Source organism: Diceros bicornis, chromosome 9 (genome assembly GCF_020826845.1).
Source record: "Diceros bicornis minor isolate mBicDic1 chromosome 9, mDicBic1.mat.cur, whole genome shotgun sequence".
NCBI lineage: Eukaryota > Metazoa > Chordata > Mammalia > Perissodactyla > Rhinocerotidae > Diceros > Diceros bicornis.
Genome location: NC_080748.1, coordinates 55,220,391 through 55,240,177, shown reverse-complemented (window position 1 = coordinate 55,240,177; position 19,787 = coordinate 55,220,391). Strand labels below are relative to the sequence as shown.

At 39.8% G+C, this 19,787-nt stretch overlaps 1 protein-coding gene across 3 annotated transcripts in view; it reads left to right on the top strand.

The window, feature by feature from the left end:
- Positions 1-8,375: 8,375 nt before the first annotated feature.
- TBC1D4 (TBC1 domain family member 4) overlaps positions 8,376-19,787 on the top strand; it is a 180,243-nt gene continuing 168,831 nt past the window's right edge. Inside the window, exon 1 of one of the 3 annotated variants that reach the window (XM_058548310.1) lies at positions 8,376-9,549. In XM_058548310.1, the coding sequence (XP_058404293.1) occupies positions 9,052-9,549 (498 nt within the window). In that variant the 5' untranslated portion in view covers positions 8,376-9,051. The remainder of the gene's footprint in view (positions 9,550-19,787) is intronic. The other 2 variants (XM_058548309.1, XM_058548308.1) reach the window with 2 other exon arrangements.

Sequence of the window (19,787 nt, the reverse complement as noted above, 5' to 3'; positions counted from 1 at the left end):
AATGATAACCCTTTTGTAGAATATCACAAAAGATGTTCTTTTTTCCTTTTCAAGCAAATTGTTTAGTGATTCACATTTATAAGACACAGAACCTGTATATTTAAATTGAACATGGCCTTCTCCCCACCTGGCTAGTGCTATATATTCTTTCTACATTTTTGATATATGATTTATAAATATTATTAAATCTTCTCCTTTACCCTAAAACCTGTGCTAGTTATTCTCCATTTGCTTGTCCAGATACATTCTCTGCCCTTCTCTCTCTTGACTTGTGCCCTGAGACATTGTTCTCTGAGGACTGTACTACCTGTGCTTCTTTGGCTTGTCCAATAGGAGGTATACGAGCAGGAGATGTAACACAGGAGGACAGCAAGGCCAGAGCATTTCTTCTCTGCCCACTCCCTGCTCAGTGCCATATCTCTGGCTGTAGCTGTGTCCTCCTCAGCTACAAGTTCTGCTGGGCAGTGCCTCCCACTGGGTTCCATTAACACTGTTTCCTACTCTTGCTTTTTTTTTTTTGGTGACGAAGATTCTCCCTGAGATAACATCTGTTGCTGATCTTCCTCTTTTTTTGCTTGAGGAAGATTAGCCCTGAGCTAACATCTGTACCAATCCTTCTCTATTTTGTATGTGGGTCACCGCCACAGCATGGCTGATGAGTGGTGTAGTTATGCACTGGGGATCTGAACGGGTGAACCTGGGCCACCCAAAGCAGAGCTTGCTGAACTTAACTACTACACCATAGGGCTGGCCCCTGCTACTCTTGACTTTTTAGTTCTCAGGATAATAAAGGTTTCTTGTTGTTGCAATCTCTCAGTGCCTCAGTATTCACTATTTGTCCCATCAGTTCTGCCCACACCTTTGTTAATACTCCTTTCATGAAAGTCTTAATTTGAACCCATCTAGGGTGAATGTTTTTTCTATCCAGGAACCTGACTGATATCACAATGTTGTAAAACTAGCCCAGTGATTTGCATTCTCAAAAGCACTTGTGTCACTAATTTTCTGCTTCTATTAAGGATTCTCACTGAATAACACTGTGATGTGTGGTCCCAAGATTTCACCTATATTTCAACCAAGGCTGAAAGTTTCAATTTGTGATTTTGTATTTTCACTATGTGCTAATGACTCTCAAATTTATATCTCTAGACTTGATCTGTCTCCTAAGTTCCAGGATTATGTGTTCAACTCCTCTGATTTCTCTGCTCTAATATCCCTCAGATACTTAAAATTCCAAATGCCCAATTCCAATTCATCTCCCTGTACGCCCTCTGAGCAACTTTCTCAGCCTGTTGCTGTCTGTCTAAAGTTAGGGGCCTAGAAATCTCTTTCCAATATGAATAGTCACGGTCCCTGTTAGTCCAGGGTGACAGTACTTTTGCTGGTACAATTCCCTTAAGAGCTTTGGGGGCTTTCTATATATCAGATTAAAGTTCACTCCATGCTTTAGAAGCCAAACCCACAACTGTTTTCAAGACAAGCGTCTCTTTTCAGAGTTACTGCTACTTTGGGATCAGGCTTCGGTGCGACTATATCTTTAACCTTTCGAGAAGCCTTTTTTTTCAGCTGAGAAAGCTGAGTTTAAATTAAGGAATTCAAATTCCTTAGAAGATTTAAAAAGGTGTCTTACCTTTGATTTGTTCTCTAGCTTTATGCCATGTCTTAATTTGAGAATCTTTTATATAATAAGAAATAGTTTAATAATAAGTTTAAAATAAGTTTAATAATTAAAATAAGTTTAATAATAAGTTTAGAAATAAGAAATAGTTTATATTTCAGACTGGCAAATTCTAGACCCTCTATAACCTCTCTAAATTCTGCTTACAAATTGGCCAGTTCTTTTCCGAATCCATCTTTTTCTTAGAGTTCCTTATACTTTAGCTGGTACTAGCTGACACTCTCAATTTTCTGCTTGGAAATCTCTTTGCTCAAATCCAAAGTCCTTCAAGTTACCGGCTGGATTATCTTGTGAGTTACTACAGGTGATACTTTCACCACCACATAACATGGGTCACTATTTTTTTAGTCTCTATAGCAGTTTCTGCACCATTTTTCCAGTCTCCCACAATAGTTTTCTTGCTATTTTTCCAGGCTCCACTAACATTTTCCTTCCCATCTGCCACATAGTCCTGGAATCAATGTCACATATTTTAGAGTTTTGCTGTGGCACCATCCCAATTCTATATACTGTATAATATTGTAATTGCTTTTCACTGACTGCATTCCTCACTGGACAAGCTCCATGAGGATGGCAAGTATGTTTCCAGCACTTGGATCATAGTAGATACTCAATAAATATTACTTAATAAGAAAATAAAGTAATTCTTAAAGACACTTTAAAGGGTCTTTCAGGGGCCGGCCCAGTGGCATAGTGGTTAAGTTTGGTGCGCTCAGCTTCGGCGGCTCAGGTTTGAGGGTTTGGATCCTGGGCATGGACCTATACCACTCATCAAGCCATGCTGTGGCAGCTACCCATGTACAAAATAGAGAAAGACTGGCACAGATGTTAGCTCAGGGCCAATCTTCCTCACCAAAAAAAAAAAAAAATAAAAGGATCTTTCACTGTTAAATTTTATCAAATCTCTATTACCCTAGTAACTATTACTCTAGTTCAGCTAGTTTCTTCTTAACTATTCTCTTGAGTATAGTACCTATTTGAGTACAACCTGTACAAATATGAGCAGTGACCCTTGTTTGAAACAAAATTCTAACACCTACAAAGTGTGACCCTGAAAAAGATTCTTAATGTCTGTATGACTCAGTTTTCTCATCTGTAAAATGAGGATAATGGAAGTACTTATCTCATATGATTGTTGTGAAGATTCTTGGAGCAGAGTAACCACTCAACAAATGGTGGCTATTAATATTATTTCATGCATAACAAACTTGTAACAATGTCTGCTTCCAGAAAACAAAAAAAGGGTAGTGGGAGACATATATTTTGCTTGTATATATATTTTTTGTAATTTTTGAATTTGTACCATTTACACATATTACCTATTCAAAACAATTATTGGTTTTAAAACTACTACATGCATACTTGTTCATTTTAATCTCTATTATATTAGTAGCTTGAATGGTGCATTTTAAAATCAGCAAGCAAAACTTGGAGTAATTCATCCATGACAGATTTAAAATAGATTTATTTTTAAGCTTTTTAGGGACCATTAGAAATTGTAATTAAACATGAAGCATTTTAACAGGGAGACAATTTTATTGGTGAATCAATACTGCTTTCAGCTGCAAGGCTTTTCATTAGGTTCAAGAGAAAACAATAATATCAAGGTAAATCCACATAATTCTGGAAAGCACAAATATGAAGTTTCACCCAGTGATAAAGGAGTGTGTAGTGGGGGAAGTGTTTAATCTCTCTATACTAATATTGTCATTCAAATATACGATATAGTTTGTAGTTTATTTCATATGAGTGGTTGATGTGGAGCTGTCTAGCCTGAAAGCATGCATTAAATAAATGTTCATTTCAACTGTTTTTTTTCCATCCCTCAAATAGGTTTTATGATAACAGAGTTTTTCAGACCACTCAAGGCACTTCTAAAGTATGCAGTTAAGACAAAAATGGATATTGTAAAATTATCCCAGCCTTATGGTAGAAGAAAAAATCTGTTTCCTCTGTAGAAATTTTTAACTTCTGAAACTGATTCTGTTCTTTGGCATTCAAGAGAGCTCTAAATTCATTCATTCACCACACATTTGTCAATGACGTTTTCTGTGCCAAGCACTGTGCATTTGTTTAGCAATAGTTGCTAGGTACTCCATTCATTTTCTACATTATTCTCATTACCCACTTATTTTGTGCCTCAATTTCCTAATCTAAAAAAATGGCACTTTTATACTTCTTGCCATCTGTTTATCTGTCAGGAGCATTAAGAAGTAGCAGCTATGTTTGTGAGGTGGGTTGAATGAAGTAAATGAATAATTACCTAAGTTTTTTTCAAGACACATAAACAACATCAAAAGACAAGGTGTGGTTAATTTCTTTGAATATTTCATGAGTGTCTGAAAAATAATCTGTATTCTTTCTTTTTGTTATGTTCAAAAAAGATAATGATAAACTGGGAAAAATATATGAAATGTGTGTTGGACAAAATGTTACTATCACTAATAGAGGGAGATTCTATAATTTGACCCTATTTTAAACAAATAGGCAAAAGATATGAGCACCAAATCTTTCAAGAAGAAATGTAGACAATCAATAGACACAAAAAGATTATTATTTGCAATTCCTTTCTATTGTTTGCCTATTCTTTATTTTCCTGATTTCTGGACTTATCTTTTTTTTTTTATAATTTTATTTATTTTTCCCCAAAGCCCCAGTAGATAGTTGTATGTCATAGTTGCACATCCTTCTAGTTGCTGTATGTGGGACGCGGCCTCAGCATGGCCGGAGAAGTGGTGCGTCGGTGCGCGCCCGGGATCCGAACCCGGGCCGCCAGCAGCAGAGCGCGCGCACTTAACCGCTAAGCCACAGGGCCGGCCAGACTAGACTTATCTTTCTTTCTTTCTTTCTTATTATTTCTTTGGGTTTCTCCATGACATTTTTTCTATTTCTTCTTAAGTTGAATTCTTAGTTCATTTATTTCCATTCATTCTTTCTTTTTTATTTTTATAAACAACTTTAACCAATACATTTACCTGTGTTCCACAAGTTTTGACATAAAATTACTTATCATTTAATCCCATATATTTAAAATTTTCTTATAATTATCTTTTTAATCAGGATTATTCCATACTATGTTTTTTGCTTCCCAGATATATAGATTTTTAAACTTATCTTTTTCATTTCTAACTTACTTTGAATAATAATCAGAAAACATGTTCTATATGATAGAGATTCTTTGGAATTGATGGGTTTCCTGAGTGAAATAGTGCAGTCAATTTTAGCTTCTTTCACAGGTGCTCTATAAAAATTCTGTATTCTCTATTCATTTATTCACTATACATATATATATTTAAACTTAGAAAATCACATTATTGAAATTTATAAATTTGATTATATTTAGTTTATTTAACCTTATAGTATCTGAGAATGATTTGTTCAAGTCACCAACTAAAAATGTTGATGTATTTACTTTTCCTGTTTAGTTTTTGTTCTATGTATTTAGGAGCAATTTATTTAGTGTGTATTTGTTTAAAAATAATATCATCTCCTTAATACTTTTACCAGCAAATATTTCTTCATGACCCCCTTTTATCAGCCTTAAATTCTATTTAATCTGATATTGAAACCACTACCTTGGCTTCCTTTCATTCATATATGCCTGATATATTTTCTTGTATTTATTTATTTTCACTGTTTCTAGATCCTTGTTTTAAAAGTGATTCTGGAGGCTGGCCCAGTGACGTGGTGGTTAAGTTCGTGCGTGCTCTGCTTCAGTGGCCCAGGGTTCGAAGGTTCGGATCCTGGGTGCAGACCTACGCGCTGCTTATCAAGCCATGCTGAGGCAGCGTCCCATGTAAAGTAGAGGAAGATGGGCACGGATGTTAGCCCAGGGCCAATCTTCCTCAGCAAAAAAGAGGAGGATTGACAACAGATGTTAGCTCAGGACTAATCTGCCTCAAAAAAAAAAAAAAGAAAAGTGATTCTGTACACAATATATTCTTGGATCTTTAAGTCTTTATCTTTTGATTGGTTAGAGTAACTAATTAATACTTATTATAGTTACTATTTGGAATTACTTTAGCCATACTATTTTAAGTTTTCTATTTATCACACTTTATTTCTGTTTCCTTTACTTTCTTTTTTTCCTTTTTATTCTCTATCCTTTTCCACTGGACAAATAAGTCTTCTACTGGTTTGAATGCCATACATCATCTATGTGGTTTTGTAGTAGTTATCCCTTATTTATTCCCTTTCTCTTTGTCTCCATCTCCCCAGTTTGGGAAAAATTTCTTTGGTATCTAGAGCAAGAGACACTGACTCTTAGAGCACATGTTCTAAATCTTTTGCCTTTGCCGGGTCCTTAGGTTTTGAAACCTGAAAGCTAAAAATGGACTCTTTTGTTATCTGTGCTCTGCTGTGTCATCCTTTTCCTAGAGCAGTGAAGATGTAGTGCCCTGGCTGTCTGGGCTGGGGAAGGTCACAGGGAACAAGGAACAATAGGGGGGAAAACCCTGTTATTATCTCAAAATGTTATTCTGTCACGAATGCTTGTGCTCTGTATGCCATCTCCAGTCAGAACTCCATCACAAATTTTGAGAGTCATTCTATTATTTTCTAGTATTTGATAATTAGCTGGTGGATATATTTAGTATGTTTACCTGAAATTAGCTAATTAAACCATCTGTGATATTAAAACTCCCCTCAATCTTTAGTTTCTTAAATTCTAATTTGCTATTTATTCACTTCATTCATTCACTCAGTATTTATTAAGAACCTATTAAGTGTCAGCTACTGTGCTTTCTGCTGGAAGAAAATGTGGCAGAAAACAAATAACCCCTTCTTTCAAGATGTTCTCTTTGTGGTGGGGGACACAGACAAATCACCCAGCAATTATATACAATGTGATAAGAGCTATAACAGTGGAAATCTTAAAAAAAGAACAAAGAAGAGAAAGCCACTAACTCTGTGGAAGTAAGAAATATCTTCACAGAATATATGACTTCTGAGTTGGTTCTCAGTTGGTATCATAGGTAGAGGTGCCTATAAGACTATTCAGAAGATAATTTCTTGCAGACTATTGGAAATGCTATTCATGAACGTATTCTTTGGCCTTTTTTTAGGGGGTGGGGTTGAGATGGGAGGAGTTGGGAGTCAGAGGTTGATTTATTGCCCCACTATTTAGTAAACATCATAAACCTGCCAATTCTGTGTAATACCTACCAAACATTTTAAAATTGTATCTTTTTCTAAATTCAATTGATCAAATATATAATTGTATGTGCACACAATTCTCTAAGGTTCTGCAGATGACACAATGGTGGTAAGAAACTAATAGCTCACCGTCTAGTTCATGCATGTAATAAGTCAAATGTATATGTGATAATAAAACAGGTTAAATAAGACACACTATATTATATACTATAGTATAATAATTTTATTGGACAGGATAGGATAGATTAACAACGGTAGCAAACAACTCCACAGTCTCAGTGGCTTAACAGGACAAAAAAGTTTATTTCTCACTCATAAGAAGTGAGCTGTGAGCCTGGGACATTCTCCAGGACAACTGTCCTCTGTGTGTTGGCTCAGCATTCTGGGCTGCTTTGATCACGAGGAACCTCCACATGGACATCTTGTTTCCACGATGACCGCTGGAAGGGAAGATGGGGCTGGAGAGCAAGAGTGCGCTGGAGCGTTGACTACTGGCAATTAAATGCTTCTACTCAAGATGTGACCCAAGTCACTTCTGCTCTCATTTCACTGCCAAGACAAGTCTTCCGACCATGCCTACTTTAAAGGGGCAGAGAAGAGCTATCTTCCCATGTGTCAGGCTGTAGAGAGGATCAGATATTGGTAAACAGTGATAACGCTCATTACTGCATAGTAAAAGAAACATCACAAAAAAGTTACAAAGAAAGGGCTAGGGGCATTCTAGAGCAGGAAGCAATCACACTTAGGATGCCATGTAATAAGAGACAGTTTTGTTTTTCTATCAATAAGTGAAAGTTGTTTATTGCTTTACTTTCTTTTACCAGTAAGAAATGGCCTACTGGGGCTCAGAGTCAATCCTAGGTCCCAACCTGTTGATTTGGTGGAATCCACAAGACTTCCATTTCCTAGGAAAATGGGATCTGTATAACAGTTTCTGGTAAGGTTCTAGAAAGTTTCAGTCTACATTCCAAGAACTTTTCACTGCTTCTTGAAGACTGTTTTGCACAAAGTTATGGTGGACTGGTTAAACCAAATGACTAAACCTAAGAAATTAATAATGTCTCCATGTTGGAGCTTACATGCTATTTACAAGAGAGCCACAAGGGTGCACCCAGAAATTGAAATTAGAATTAAAAATATTTTATTTTAATATTGTGATTTAAAACACGACTATTTTTTGAGATTATTAGGAAAGAAGATTCAGAAATTATTATGCAGGCTTTAGAAGATATTGAAACCAAACAAATAGTATTAATAAAAAAAAAAATCCCAGAGCCCCATTGAGAGTGGCCCCCCCTCCAGGGGGCAGCAGAGACGCCCAGGAGAGGACCGCGATCTTGGGGACCCGAGAGAGGCCGAGTTGCTTCGGGCAGTGCCCGCGCCAGGCGCAGGATTGCTGCCCCAGGGGCCGGAGGAAGAGGCGGAGAGGCTATTTCACAGATAAGCTTTTACAGGCGACGCTCTCCGCCCGCCGGACGGGAGGCGGGGTAGCAGCCCGATTAAAGCAGCAGCCTGGAAGGAAGGAAGGAGCGAGGGAGGGACGGGAACAGTTGGAGGAGGAGCCGCGAGCTGGGCTGCGGCGCCTGGAGGAGGAGCGGCCCCCGCGAGGCCACGTTTTGTTTTTATTTTCCATCGGAATAGTTCTCGCAGGCCCTTCCCGAGGACTGACCGCGCCGAAGCCCGGCGGCCCCGACCTTCCAGGTGACAGCCGGTCACCCTGGTAGGAGTCAGCTCCGCCCCAAGTCACCCCCTCCCGCCCACAGACCTATTCCCCGCCCAGCCTCGCGGTGCCTGCCCCGGGCGAGCGCGGCGGCCGCAGCGGCTCTGCAGCGCTGGAGCGGGCGGCCACCGGCGGCGGGCGGCGGCGCGGGGCCCTCGGCGCCGTCCTCTGAGCGAGCAGAGCCGCGGCGGAGGAAGGGGGAAGTCCGGCTCCCCGGCGCGAGCCCAAGAAAGGAGGATGCCGATTTAACTCGCCCTCTCCTGCCAGTCGGCTGCTGGGCGCTCCCTCGGTGCCCGCCGCCGGAGCCTCCGAGCCGCGCCCGGGGAAGTGCTGCATGGGGCAGGGCCGCTGAAGCGCGGAGTTCAGGGTCGCGCCGCGCCGAGGGGGGCGCAGGGGCCGCGGGCGGCAGTTGGCACAGTTTCGGCGGCGCCTGCAGCGCGGGAGTTGGGGGCGCGGTGCGCCTGCCCCGCCGCCTCGGTGCCTTCTGGAGGCGCGAGTTATGGAGCCCCTCAGCTGCATTCAGGGTGAGCCGTTCCCGCACCCCCTAGAGCCCGAGCCGGGCGCCCCGGCGCAGCCGGGCCCCGGGAAGCCGGGCGACAAGCGGTTCCCGCTGTGGTACGTGGGGGGGTCGTGCCTGGACCGCAGGACCACGCTGCCCATGCTGCCCTGGCTCATGGCCGAGATCCGCCGGCGCAGCCAGAAGCCCGAGGCGGGCAGCTGCGGGGCACAGGCGGCCCGCGAGGTGCTCCTGGTGCTCAGCGCGCCCTTCCTGCGCTGCGTCCCCGCGCCAGGAGCCGGGGCCGCGGGGGGCGTCGGCCCCGCGGCGGCGCAGCCCAACCCGGCCGTGTTCATCTTCGAGCACAAGGCGCAGCACATCTCGCGCTTCATCCACAACAGCCACGACCTCACCTACTTTGCCTACCTGATCAAGGCGCAGCCCGACGACCCCGAGTCGCAGATGGCCTGCCACGTTTTCCGCGCCACAGACCCTAATCAGGCAAGACAGCGGCTCGGAGGCGCGGGGGAGGGCCCAGCGCGCCCGGGAGGAGTAGAAGGGGTGGAGGCGCTGGGACACCACGTTAAGGACCGACTGTGGTCCGGCTGCTGGCGCGCGCCCTCCACGTGGCGCGCTTGAGCGCCCGCTGCTCCCGCTCCTCTGACCCGGAGTCTGAGAGCAAGCCTTCGGGGCGGACGGGGTGGCGGGAGCGAAAGACCCGCGGGAGCAGAGGAGAGGGAGGGAGGCGGAGAGCGGTCCAGCGACCGTGGAGGAGAGGGCGCGTCCTAGCAGGATCGCGTGTCCCGGGAGGATCGTGGTGTCTGGGATGTGACTGGAGATGGCATGCCGGGCCTTGGCCGTGTGTGTGCGTGTGTGTGCGTGTGTGTGTGCATGTGTGTGAGAGGGGACGCCGGAGAGAGTTGGGTTCCTAGAGGCCCTGCAGTCACTCTTGGTCTTGGTGGAGTTCTGCCCCTTAACTCATTTGGACGGTCGCGTCCTAGTCACAGCAGCATCTGAAGGTCTTGGGTCTGGGAGGTTGTTTCGGAGCGGGTCTTAGGGAAAAGTTATTAGACGTTGTCACATTGTCAGCAAAGCAGGAATCTGCGTTTAAATATGGAGTGGAAAGAAGACTTTTTTTTTTTTTTTTTTTTTTGCAGTTTTTCACACACTAATTGGAGGCAGAATCACTACCTACTTGGGTGATTTAAATTCAGTATCGTAGAAGAGGTCAAGATCTCGATTTAGTAAACTCTGGAGAAATGATGTTAGAAAACAATTGAGGTATCTGTTACCAAACAGTGCATTTTCACTTCCCTAAACACGGGCAAGGTCCTTTATCTAATAGCAAGAGGAATCAACAAAACTTGAAGGCAGTGATTGTCTTTGAAAAGAGTTTTTTGTTTTTTTTTTAGTGTGTAAAAGGTTTTTACATATCAAAAGCCCCCCCAAATGCTCTTCTAGTTATTTAATGTTTGCAAAGTACTTTAGATTCTTTAGAAAAGTGTTGTCTAAATATAAATAAATAATTAAAGTCTCAGTTGCCCCATGTGGTGGTTCCTTTGGTAGCTGGGAAATTAATAGTCAGATGAGAAAAACATCCTATATTAAATGAGGCTTTAATTTTTTCTTGATTTACTATACTAGTATCTGTAATTGAAAGACTTTCTGTTTGTCCAGTAGTTTTTCACAAAAGGCCTATAGCTGAGTTGAAGAAAATAAAAGCTCATTGTCTTAGATTTCATCGGTTACTTTGTAGTTTAATATCTTAACACTTAGAACTCCCAATGTGAAGAGAGCAATTTTAATTTATGTGACTGTTGTTATATTATGGTAAAATACCTTATTACAAATTGTCTCAAGATCCTAATGATATTTGAAATAAATTTCATTTTATGCTTATTTATTCAAAACTTATTTTTAGCTTTCACCAATGTTGAAATTGGAGTGCAGCAAGTTCTTTATTTCTGGAAGTCATCACTATCTTTATTGTATTAAGATTTTTTGGTTCTGTCAGTGAGGAGGAAGAAATTGCATTTTCCCGAGCCTTTAGGGAATGTTTCATGATTTTTGGTGGTTTATGTTGAAGTTATTTTCTTCAGATCTGGTACATGACACATCATTGCTAGTTTCATTGATGGTCATAGTTTGTTTATGAGTTATGCCACTTTGAATTCTCAATAGTGGCTGTTGATTCATTGGTAGGTCAACTAAAAACATCCTCTTTTATTTACCTTCATTTTATATTTAGGTGTTAGAGGCTGAATGTGCTGTTACTTCACAAATAATAGCATGCTTAGGCTCATTTTCCCCTTTTGGTTCTCTAGGAGCAGTGGAAGTCATGGCTTTTTGACAGAAGAAAAAAAATCTCTGACTTTTCCTGCTTATTGTCATTTCCCAGTTGAGTCTTTGATCTAAAGATATGGATTCCTGTTTTCTTCAAACCTGGAGAATCTCTAGCAGAGGATTGTTAATTTGAAAGGCCAGATGTTGTCGACCTAAGGATATCTCCGGCCATTAATCAGGGGTTACAAACTCAAATGCCTGGCAAGAAGGTTGAGTGAGGACCGTGAAGGATACATGGTGGGTGTCCTTTCTGAAGATGGCCCTCAGCTCCGGCTGGAAATTGCGTTAACAGAATACAAGCCTAGAGTTGCTGGAGGTTCTGATTTCCCAAGAGAAAGTGGAAATCTGGATTTTTATGTATAAGTGCACATTTTAAAGTATTAGCAAATTATTTAAACATTTAGGTATCCTATCTGGGCCAAATAAAATACCTCTGAGGGTTGGTTTCAGGGATCTAAGGGCTGCCACTTTCCATCTTTGGCATAAATATTGTTGAGTGGACAAGTGCAGTCGTCAGACACTGTGTGCTCTTTGCTACATTTCTTTCTGAGCATCTAAATTCACTCCATATGGCTCTCATGGTGGGGAGAGTTAGGACCATCTTTTGGGAAGAATTTATAAGTAAAATTCCCAGAAGTGATGATTCTGCAGTTCAACGTGTTAAAGGGGTGAATTCATCACATCATTACCATCCAGCAGTATGCTTCATATAGAGTAGGCTCTGGATGGTTCTGGGCACCTTTGAAATCAGAAGGAAAAAGACCCGTTTGCTTTGACCCTGAGTTCTACATTTGAAGTGGAGAATTATTTAATTGGACTTTAAAATTGTTGTTAAGAGAGTCTCTTAAGTGTTTTCCACAGTCACTGAATGAAGTATGGAAGGTAGCCTAGAGCGGGAGGCCTGCAAACATGCCCAAATAAACTTACCTCTTTTTGTCTCTCATGCCTGCCCCTTTTCTGAAATACGCCTGTCTGTAGGATGACCATATAATTTATTGTTTCATCTGGGACAGTTTTTATTGTGAAAAGGGACACCACCAATAATTATACAAGCATAACAAGTACAAACCTGGACAGTTTAGGGCAAACCGGTTCGTACGGTGACCATAGCTGAATGGTCAAGTTTGTGTTTATGCCCAGCCACTGAGATGGAGGATTGTGGTTTCTATATATAAAGTAATAATATTTTGCAGGATATCTACTCACACATCTTTCTGAGTGGATCTACATGTGACCTCAGAGATATGAGTGTTGTGCTAGCAGCTTGGGTCTGTTGTGGGGAGTTGCCATAGTGATGTGCCCTCTGACTCCACACCTTCCTGGTGGGTCAGAGTCAACTTTTAAGGATGTGTATCTAGAGTTGCGCCCAGCCAGAAGGGCTAAGGCAGAGCTATTTCTCTCACAAAGAAAGGTGGGTTTGGCAGCAAACGAACCAGTTCCAGATCAAATATATGCCAATGTAGATTGGTTTCCATTTACTTAAGCCTGTGTAGTCTTACACAGGAGGAATGTCAGCCTTAGCACATTTCAGCCAAACTTGGATATTTGAACTAGTAAAAATGCTAAACTCTACGTACAGTACTTAAAAAAATCCCATTGGCATAAATTGAGTAAAAAATTTATGTTAAAAATCCCACTGGTATAAATATCTGATTCTCTACCTAGGATCTACGGTAGGTCTCTAATATTCTTTAAATATTTATCTTTACTTTCAGAAAGAGGCTATATAGCATTATCTCAATTTCCCTATTAAAAAACAGAAGTTGTTTTGTTATTATATTTTACTGTATTAAAACAAGCAAGAGTTATTAGTGTTTGTAATATTGTTAGAGATTAAAGGTGTTATCATTTGCATGAGACTCTTAATAACATGAAAATTATTTCATAACTATAAGCATAACTATAGAATGAGCAATCATTTAAAAGACAAAAACATGATTCCCATAATTTTCATTGATTTTGTTTACGTATATGTTTCTTGAAGCTTTCAAGAATGTATTTTCAGAGATTTTACAAATTGTATTGTTCTTTTTTTTTTTCTGTGCGGAAGATCAGCCCTGAGCCAACATCTGTTACCAATCCTCCTCTTTTGTTTTTTTTTTGCTGGGGAAGATTAGCCCTGGGCTAACATCTATGCTCATCTTCCTCTAGTTTATATGGGACGCCTTCTCAGCATGGCTTGATCTGTGCCTGGGATCTGAACCTGTGAACCCCGGGCTGCTGAAGTGGAGCGTGTGAACTTAACCACTATGCCACCGGGCCAGCCCCTGCAAATTGTGTTCTTAACATTAAAAATGAACTTGATACCAGTTTTTTCCAGTTCTAAGTTCTCTAAATCTGTAGTTTTTTTGTTCCTTTAAAAATATTTAGTATTCTTTGAGCTTTATTCAGGTAACCAATTTTCGACTTAATTTTTGATTTTTGTTGATATACTGCAAAAAGGTCATTTCTCAGTTCCTCCTCATAGTTGATGGTCAGTGGCTTTGGGAATGTACTAGTCAGGACACCAGAGAAGTAGAAATCTGGAAGTTATCCCATTTCTCTCTCTGCTTTCTGTGTAGTTTGTGCTATTCTGGACAGGTAGGTCTTTCCTCATGTTTGCTGATATCTTTTTTTGGTTCTCTCCCCTCTCTTCCTGATCTGAGGTGGAGGTTAATTTGTGCTGGCTGCATGGAAGAATCTTGCTTGCGATATCTAGGGGAAAGGTAAAAATGTGTGCCTGGAGCCTTCCAGTTGTGAGGAAGTATTTTAATGAAGATTGAGTTTGTTCATTATCAGGGCTTGTTTATCACAAGCCAGAAGTTCTCAAACTTGTGTGTGCGTCAGAATCACAGGAGAGCTTGTCAAAACAAACTGCTGGACCCCACCCTTGGTTTCTGATGCTAAGAAGTTCCCTGATGATGCTTAGACTATTGGTCTGGGGACCACAGCTTGAGAACTACTGCCCTCAATGATTTTGTTCTTTTGGTTGGTTTTATGACCACTTCTGTTTCCTTGGTTATTTTTGCAGTTGTTCTCAGACTTGAAAGTTGAAGGTGAGTATGAGGAGGAAGATCTGACTACAGAAGATTTTTAAGAAACTTCATTTTCTCGCTTAACAGCTTTGCATATCTTCTTCCCTGCATAGACGCTTCTGCCAGGCATCGTAAGACTAGCCACACGTTGAATGAAAACTTTCCCTTTCAAGCAAAAGTTTTACGTTCTGCAGGTGAAATAAACAATTTTTTAGGAATATATCCTAATTTGATGTTTTTGCAAATACTAAAGCTTTATTTATTTGCATCCAGAGAAATAACAGCATTCAGCATGTTTGATATAGTAGCTATTAAGAAAATCAGGCAAAAATAGAGAGTTGACAATTTGGTGAATAAGGTGATGGCTACTCTGAATAATTAATCCAAACAATTCTGTTAACTCCTTTTTTTTTTTTTTTAAATCTCAGGGCCTTTGTTTGTTTTGTTAAAATCATCTAGATTGTTGTTTTAGAGTCTCATTTCATTTGGGCTATGTTGGCATGGCGGAACCAAATCAAATGCAGTTACTTTGATGCAGCCCCTTGTAAAATGAGGGACAGATTGGGGCCAGTCCGGTGGTGCAAGCGGTTAGGTGCGCGCAATTAGGGGTTTGCAGGTTCGGATCCCAGGCGCGCACCGATGCACCGCTTGATAAGCCATGCTGTGGCGGCGTCCCGTATAAAGTAGAGGAAGATGGCTACGGATGTTAGCCCAGGGCCAATCTTCCTCAAGAAGAAAGGGGAGGATTGGCATCAGATGTTAGCGCAGGGCTAGTCCTCCTCACAAAAAAAAAAACCAAAAAAACAAAAAACTGAGGGACAGATCAATTATAATTTAATTTAGTAGAATATTCAGAATATTCAGGAAAAGTATTTTGCTTTAAATATGGTCTACATAAAATATTAATACAAATTTAATTTTTTATTCATTTATTTTTCCCCCAAAGCCCTAGTAGATAGTTGTATGTCATAGTTGCACATCCTTTTAGTTGCTGTATGTGGGATGCAGCCTCAGCATGACCGGAGAAGCGGTGCGTCAGTGCGCGCCCGGGATCGGAACCCGGGCCGCCAGCAGCGGAGTTCCCTCACTTAACCGCTAAGCCACGGGGCCGGCCCTAATACAAATTTAATAACTTATTGGGAGGCATCAACTAAGGATGTCATTAACTTGTTACTTTAAGGTTGTAACATGATACCGTACACCATAATGTGTCTATCTGAGTAAGTTTTTAATGCATTTCCTTAAAAGCTAACATTTATTGAGCTCTTGCTGGGTGATGGTCCTGCCTTTGGTGCTTTTACTGGGAATCACATTTTATCGTCACAGTAACTGTGTAAAGTATGTATCAGTATTCCTCCCATTTTACAGATGGGAAAACTGAGGAATAGAAAGGTTAAATTATTTCCCTAAGGACACAAGGCTTGTAGTAAAGACGCAGATTCCAGTCCAGGCAGACAGATTCTAAACCTGTTCTCTTATCTGCTACTCTAGAATGCAATTGTGGAAAAATTAGTTTTTAGTTGTTAGTGTTATAAACTTTTACGCTATCATTTTTTCCCACTCTTTTTTTTAATACAGTAGTTTTATTTTATTTTGTTTTCCAGCTTTATTGATGTATAATTAACACATAAAAATTGTATATATTTAAGGGTATGATGTGATGTTTTGATATACCTATCAAATGAAACAATTACCACAATCAAGCTGATTAACAAACATATTCATCACCTCCCATGGTTATCATTTTTTTGTGTGTGGTGAGAAAACTTAAGATCTACTCTTTTAGCATATTTCAAATATACAATATAGTATTATTAAATATAGTCACCATGCTGTCTGTACATTAGATCTTCAAAATATAGTGATCCTGCATAACTGAAAGTTGGTACTCTTTGACCAACATCTCCCCATTTCTCCCATCCCCCAGCTCCTGGCAACCACCAAATGCATAAATACTTTCTGCATTTGTGAGTTTGACTTTTTTAGATTCCATATAATAAGTGAGATCATGCAGTATTTGTCTACTTTCTCTCAGTTTTATATTGAAGATATCCACAGTTAAATATGCTTATTAAATTTGTAAAATAATAATTAATGCTGAACGCATGTTTGGATATAGTTACGCCAGTATGAACTTTTCTTTCTTTCTTTTTTTGCTGAAGAAGATTCACCCTGAGCTAATGTCTGTTGCCAGTCTTCCCCTTTTTTTGCTTAAGGAAGATTTGCCCTGTGCTAACATCTGTTCCAGTCTGCCTCTATTTTGTATGTGGGTCGCCACCACGGCATGGCCGCTGATGAGTAGCGTAGGTCCATGCCCAGGAGCTGAACCCCGGCTGCTGAAGCGGAGCGTGCCAAACCCAACCACCAGGCCATGGGGCTGGCCCTGAACTTTTGTTTTCATGGGAAGTAAAAGTCTGTATGATTTGTTGGGCTGGTGAAACTGAACTCTGGTGTATCTTTTATATATTGTCTTTAGGAATTGCAAAGAAGTAAACTTTGAGAGTTTATTTGTAATTTTATAGCTACTTTAGTTTAGAATAAAAAATCTTTAAGATATGTATTTAAGAACAAGTACAGCCATAAATTTGAATATGTTTTATGGAATCATGAAGTATATAAATATTATAAAGTATTACAAAGTATAATGTATGAACTATTAAACTGTATTTATTATAATATAAAAGTATATAATTAAGTAGTATTAAGTGTAAAATTATAAAATATAAAAATAATGCATCTTATCATTATAAAACATATATAATAAAGCAAGAAATATTGGCACCAAGTCAAGCTATCTTAATTACCTTGAGTTAAAGAGAAAAGAATATGTAAATTTTAAGATCAGATAAAGCCCAAGGACCTGATGGGCTGATGTATGGTTTTGCAAGAGTTCAAGGAGAGAAAAGTGGTTCCAAAAATAAAAAATCACAGAGTCCATAGTAATATCTGCATGCTGAACCCGTGCTTTGGAATCCAGTGCCATAGTCATGTTGTTTTAGAAAATAACATCTTTCGTCACATTGAGTTTAGGTTGTTAGTATAAATGTTACTGGTTTTATACTTCTGTTTGTGGGTATTTTGTAAATTGGTTTTGGTTTTAGAGTTGTTTAAAAGCTAGAGCTATAAGCATATGAAGTTTATATCTAGATTTTTGTGAATGTATTTAAATAAAGTAACAGTAAAATAATTGTGTTAACATGTTAATTTACCTGTAAAAGGATTCTGAACAACTGTAAGTTTCGAAAAATCTGGGTTTAAACTTTCAGATATTATTTAATATGTCCCTGATAATCTATGATTGTATGACAGAAAGGAAAAAAATATGGGATTAAAATTTTAGTTGGTTGAATTTCAGATCATCTTGACACGTATTTTTGCAGTCCCACCAAAAGGATATGGGAGTTATTATTATTATTATTTTTATTGATGTTTTAATAGTTTATAACATTGTGAAATTTTTGGTTGTACATTTTTGTTTGTCCATCACCATATACATGTCTCCCTTCACCCCTTGTGCCCACCCCCTACCCTCATTGCCCCTGGTAACCACAATACAGTTTTCTCTGTCCATGTGTTGGTTTATATTCCACATATGAGTGAGATCTTATGGTGTTTGTCTTTCTCTTTCTGGCTTATTTCACTTAACATAATACCCTCCAGGTCCATCCATGTTGTTGCAAGTGGGATGATTTTGTCTGTTTTTTTTTTTTTTTTTGTGAGGAATGTCAACCCTGAGCTAACATCCATGCTAATCCTCCTCTTTTTGCTGAGGCAGACTGGCTCTGAGCTAACATCTATTGCCAATCCTCCTTTTTTTTTTCCCCAAAGCCCCAGTAGATAGCTGTATGGCATAGTTGCACATCATTCCAGTTGTTGTATGTGGGACACAGCCTCAGCATGGCCAGAGAAGTGGTGCATCGGTGAGCGCCCAGGATCTGAACCCGGGCTGCCAGTAGCAGAGCGCGCGCACTTAACCGCCAAGCCACGGAGGCTGGCCCGATTTTGTCTTTTTTTATGGCTGAATAGTATTCCCTTGTATATATATACCACATCTTCTTGATCCAATCATCAGTCGAGGGACACTTGGATTGCTTCCACTTCTTGTCTGTAGTGAATAATGCTGCAATGAACATAGGGGTGCATAAGCCTCTTTGGATTGTTGATTTCAGGTTCGTTGGATAGATTCCCAGTAGTGGGATAGCTGGGTCATAGTGTATTTCTGTTTTTAATTTTTTTAGGAATCTCTGTACCATTTTCCATAGAGGCTGCACCAGTTTGCATTCCCACCAGCTGTGTATGAGGGTTCCTGTTTCTCCACATCCTCTCCAATATTTGCTGTTTTTTGTCTTGGTGATTATAGCCATTCTAACAGGTGTGAGGTGATATCTTAGTGTTGTTTTGATTTGCATTTCCCTGATGATTAGAGATGTTGAACATCTTTTCTTGTGCCTATTGGCCATCTGTATATCTTCTTTGGAGAAGTGTCTGTTCATTTCCTCTGCCCATTTTTTGACTGGGTTGCTTGTTTATTTGTTGTTCAGTTGTGTGTGTTCTTTATATATTATGAAGAGTAACCCCTTGTCAGATATATGTTTTGCAAATATTTTGGGAGTTATTATTTTTTAAGTTATCAATCTCTTCCAAGTTTCATTTCTTGTAAGAGGTTGGGTTGGAAAGAGGATCTCCAAGTAATGGTATCTTCCTGGCTAAATATAGAAGTCTAAATTTGCTGCTTCAGTTGTTTTATGTTGTGGATGCCCTTAACTAGTTGAATAGTCTTCACTTTGGAACTGTTGTGAATTTTACATGAATTTCTAAAATTCTCCAAGTTAGAACCATGGAACGTCATACTATCAATATTATATAACTTGTGAGTAGTTTATCATCAATTTCAGATTCAAAGTCAAACAGTGCTTCTGGTTGAGCAAATCAAGTAGTCTTTTGTATCTCTTTTGTATCTCACAATTGTATCGTCTTTTTATATCTCATAATTGTATCTTCATATACATTTTCAGTAATAGGTTACATAATTTGGACAAATACATTTATGGCTTAGGCCTTTTACAAACCAATAAGCAATCTGTTTTCAGACCATAGATGGCTCCCAGCTTTTTCAGTTCACCTCTTGACCTGGTTTCAGCCGTAATTCTCATTAGCTGGACAGATTTTTCTGAGAGAAAAACCTGAGAGATTTTTCTGAGTTTACCTGAAAGTAAACTAATATGCTTCTTGCTTGGTTCTCCAAATATTTCTTTCCCTTAGATTTCCAGTAGCATGGTGTTTATGCTTGTTGGGATACCTCGTTACTCTGCGTAGGACCTCCCTGATCCTGTTCCTCACTTTGAAGACCACCCAAAGCCAATTTCCTAACTCTTTAAATAT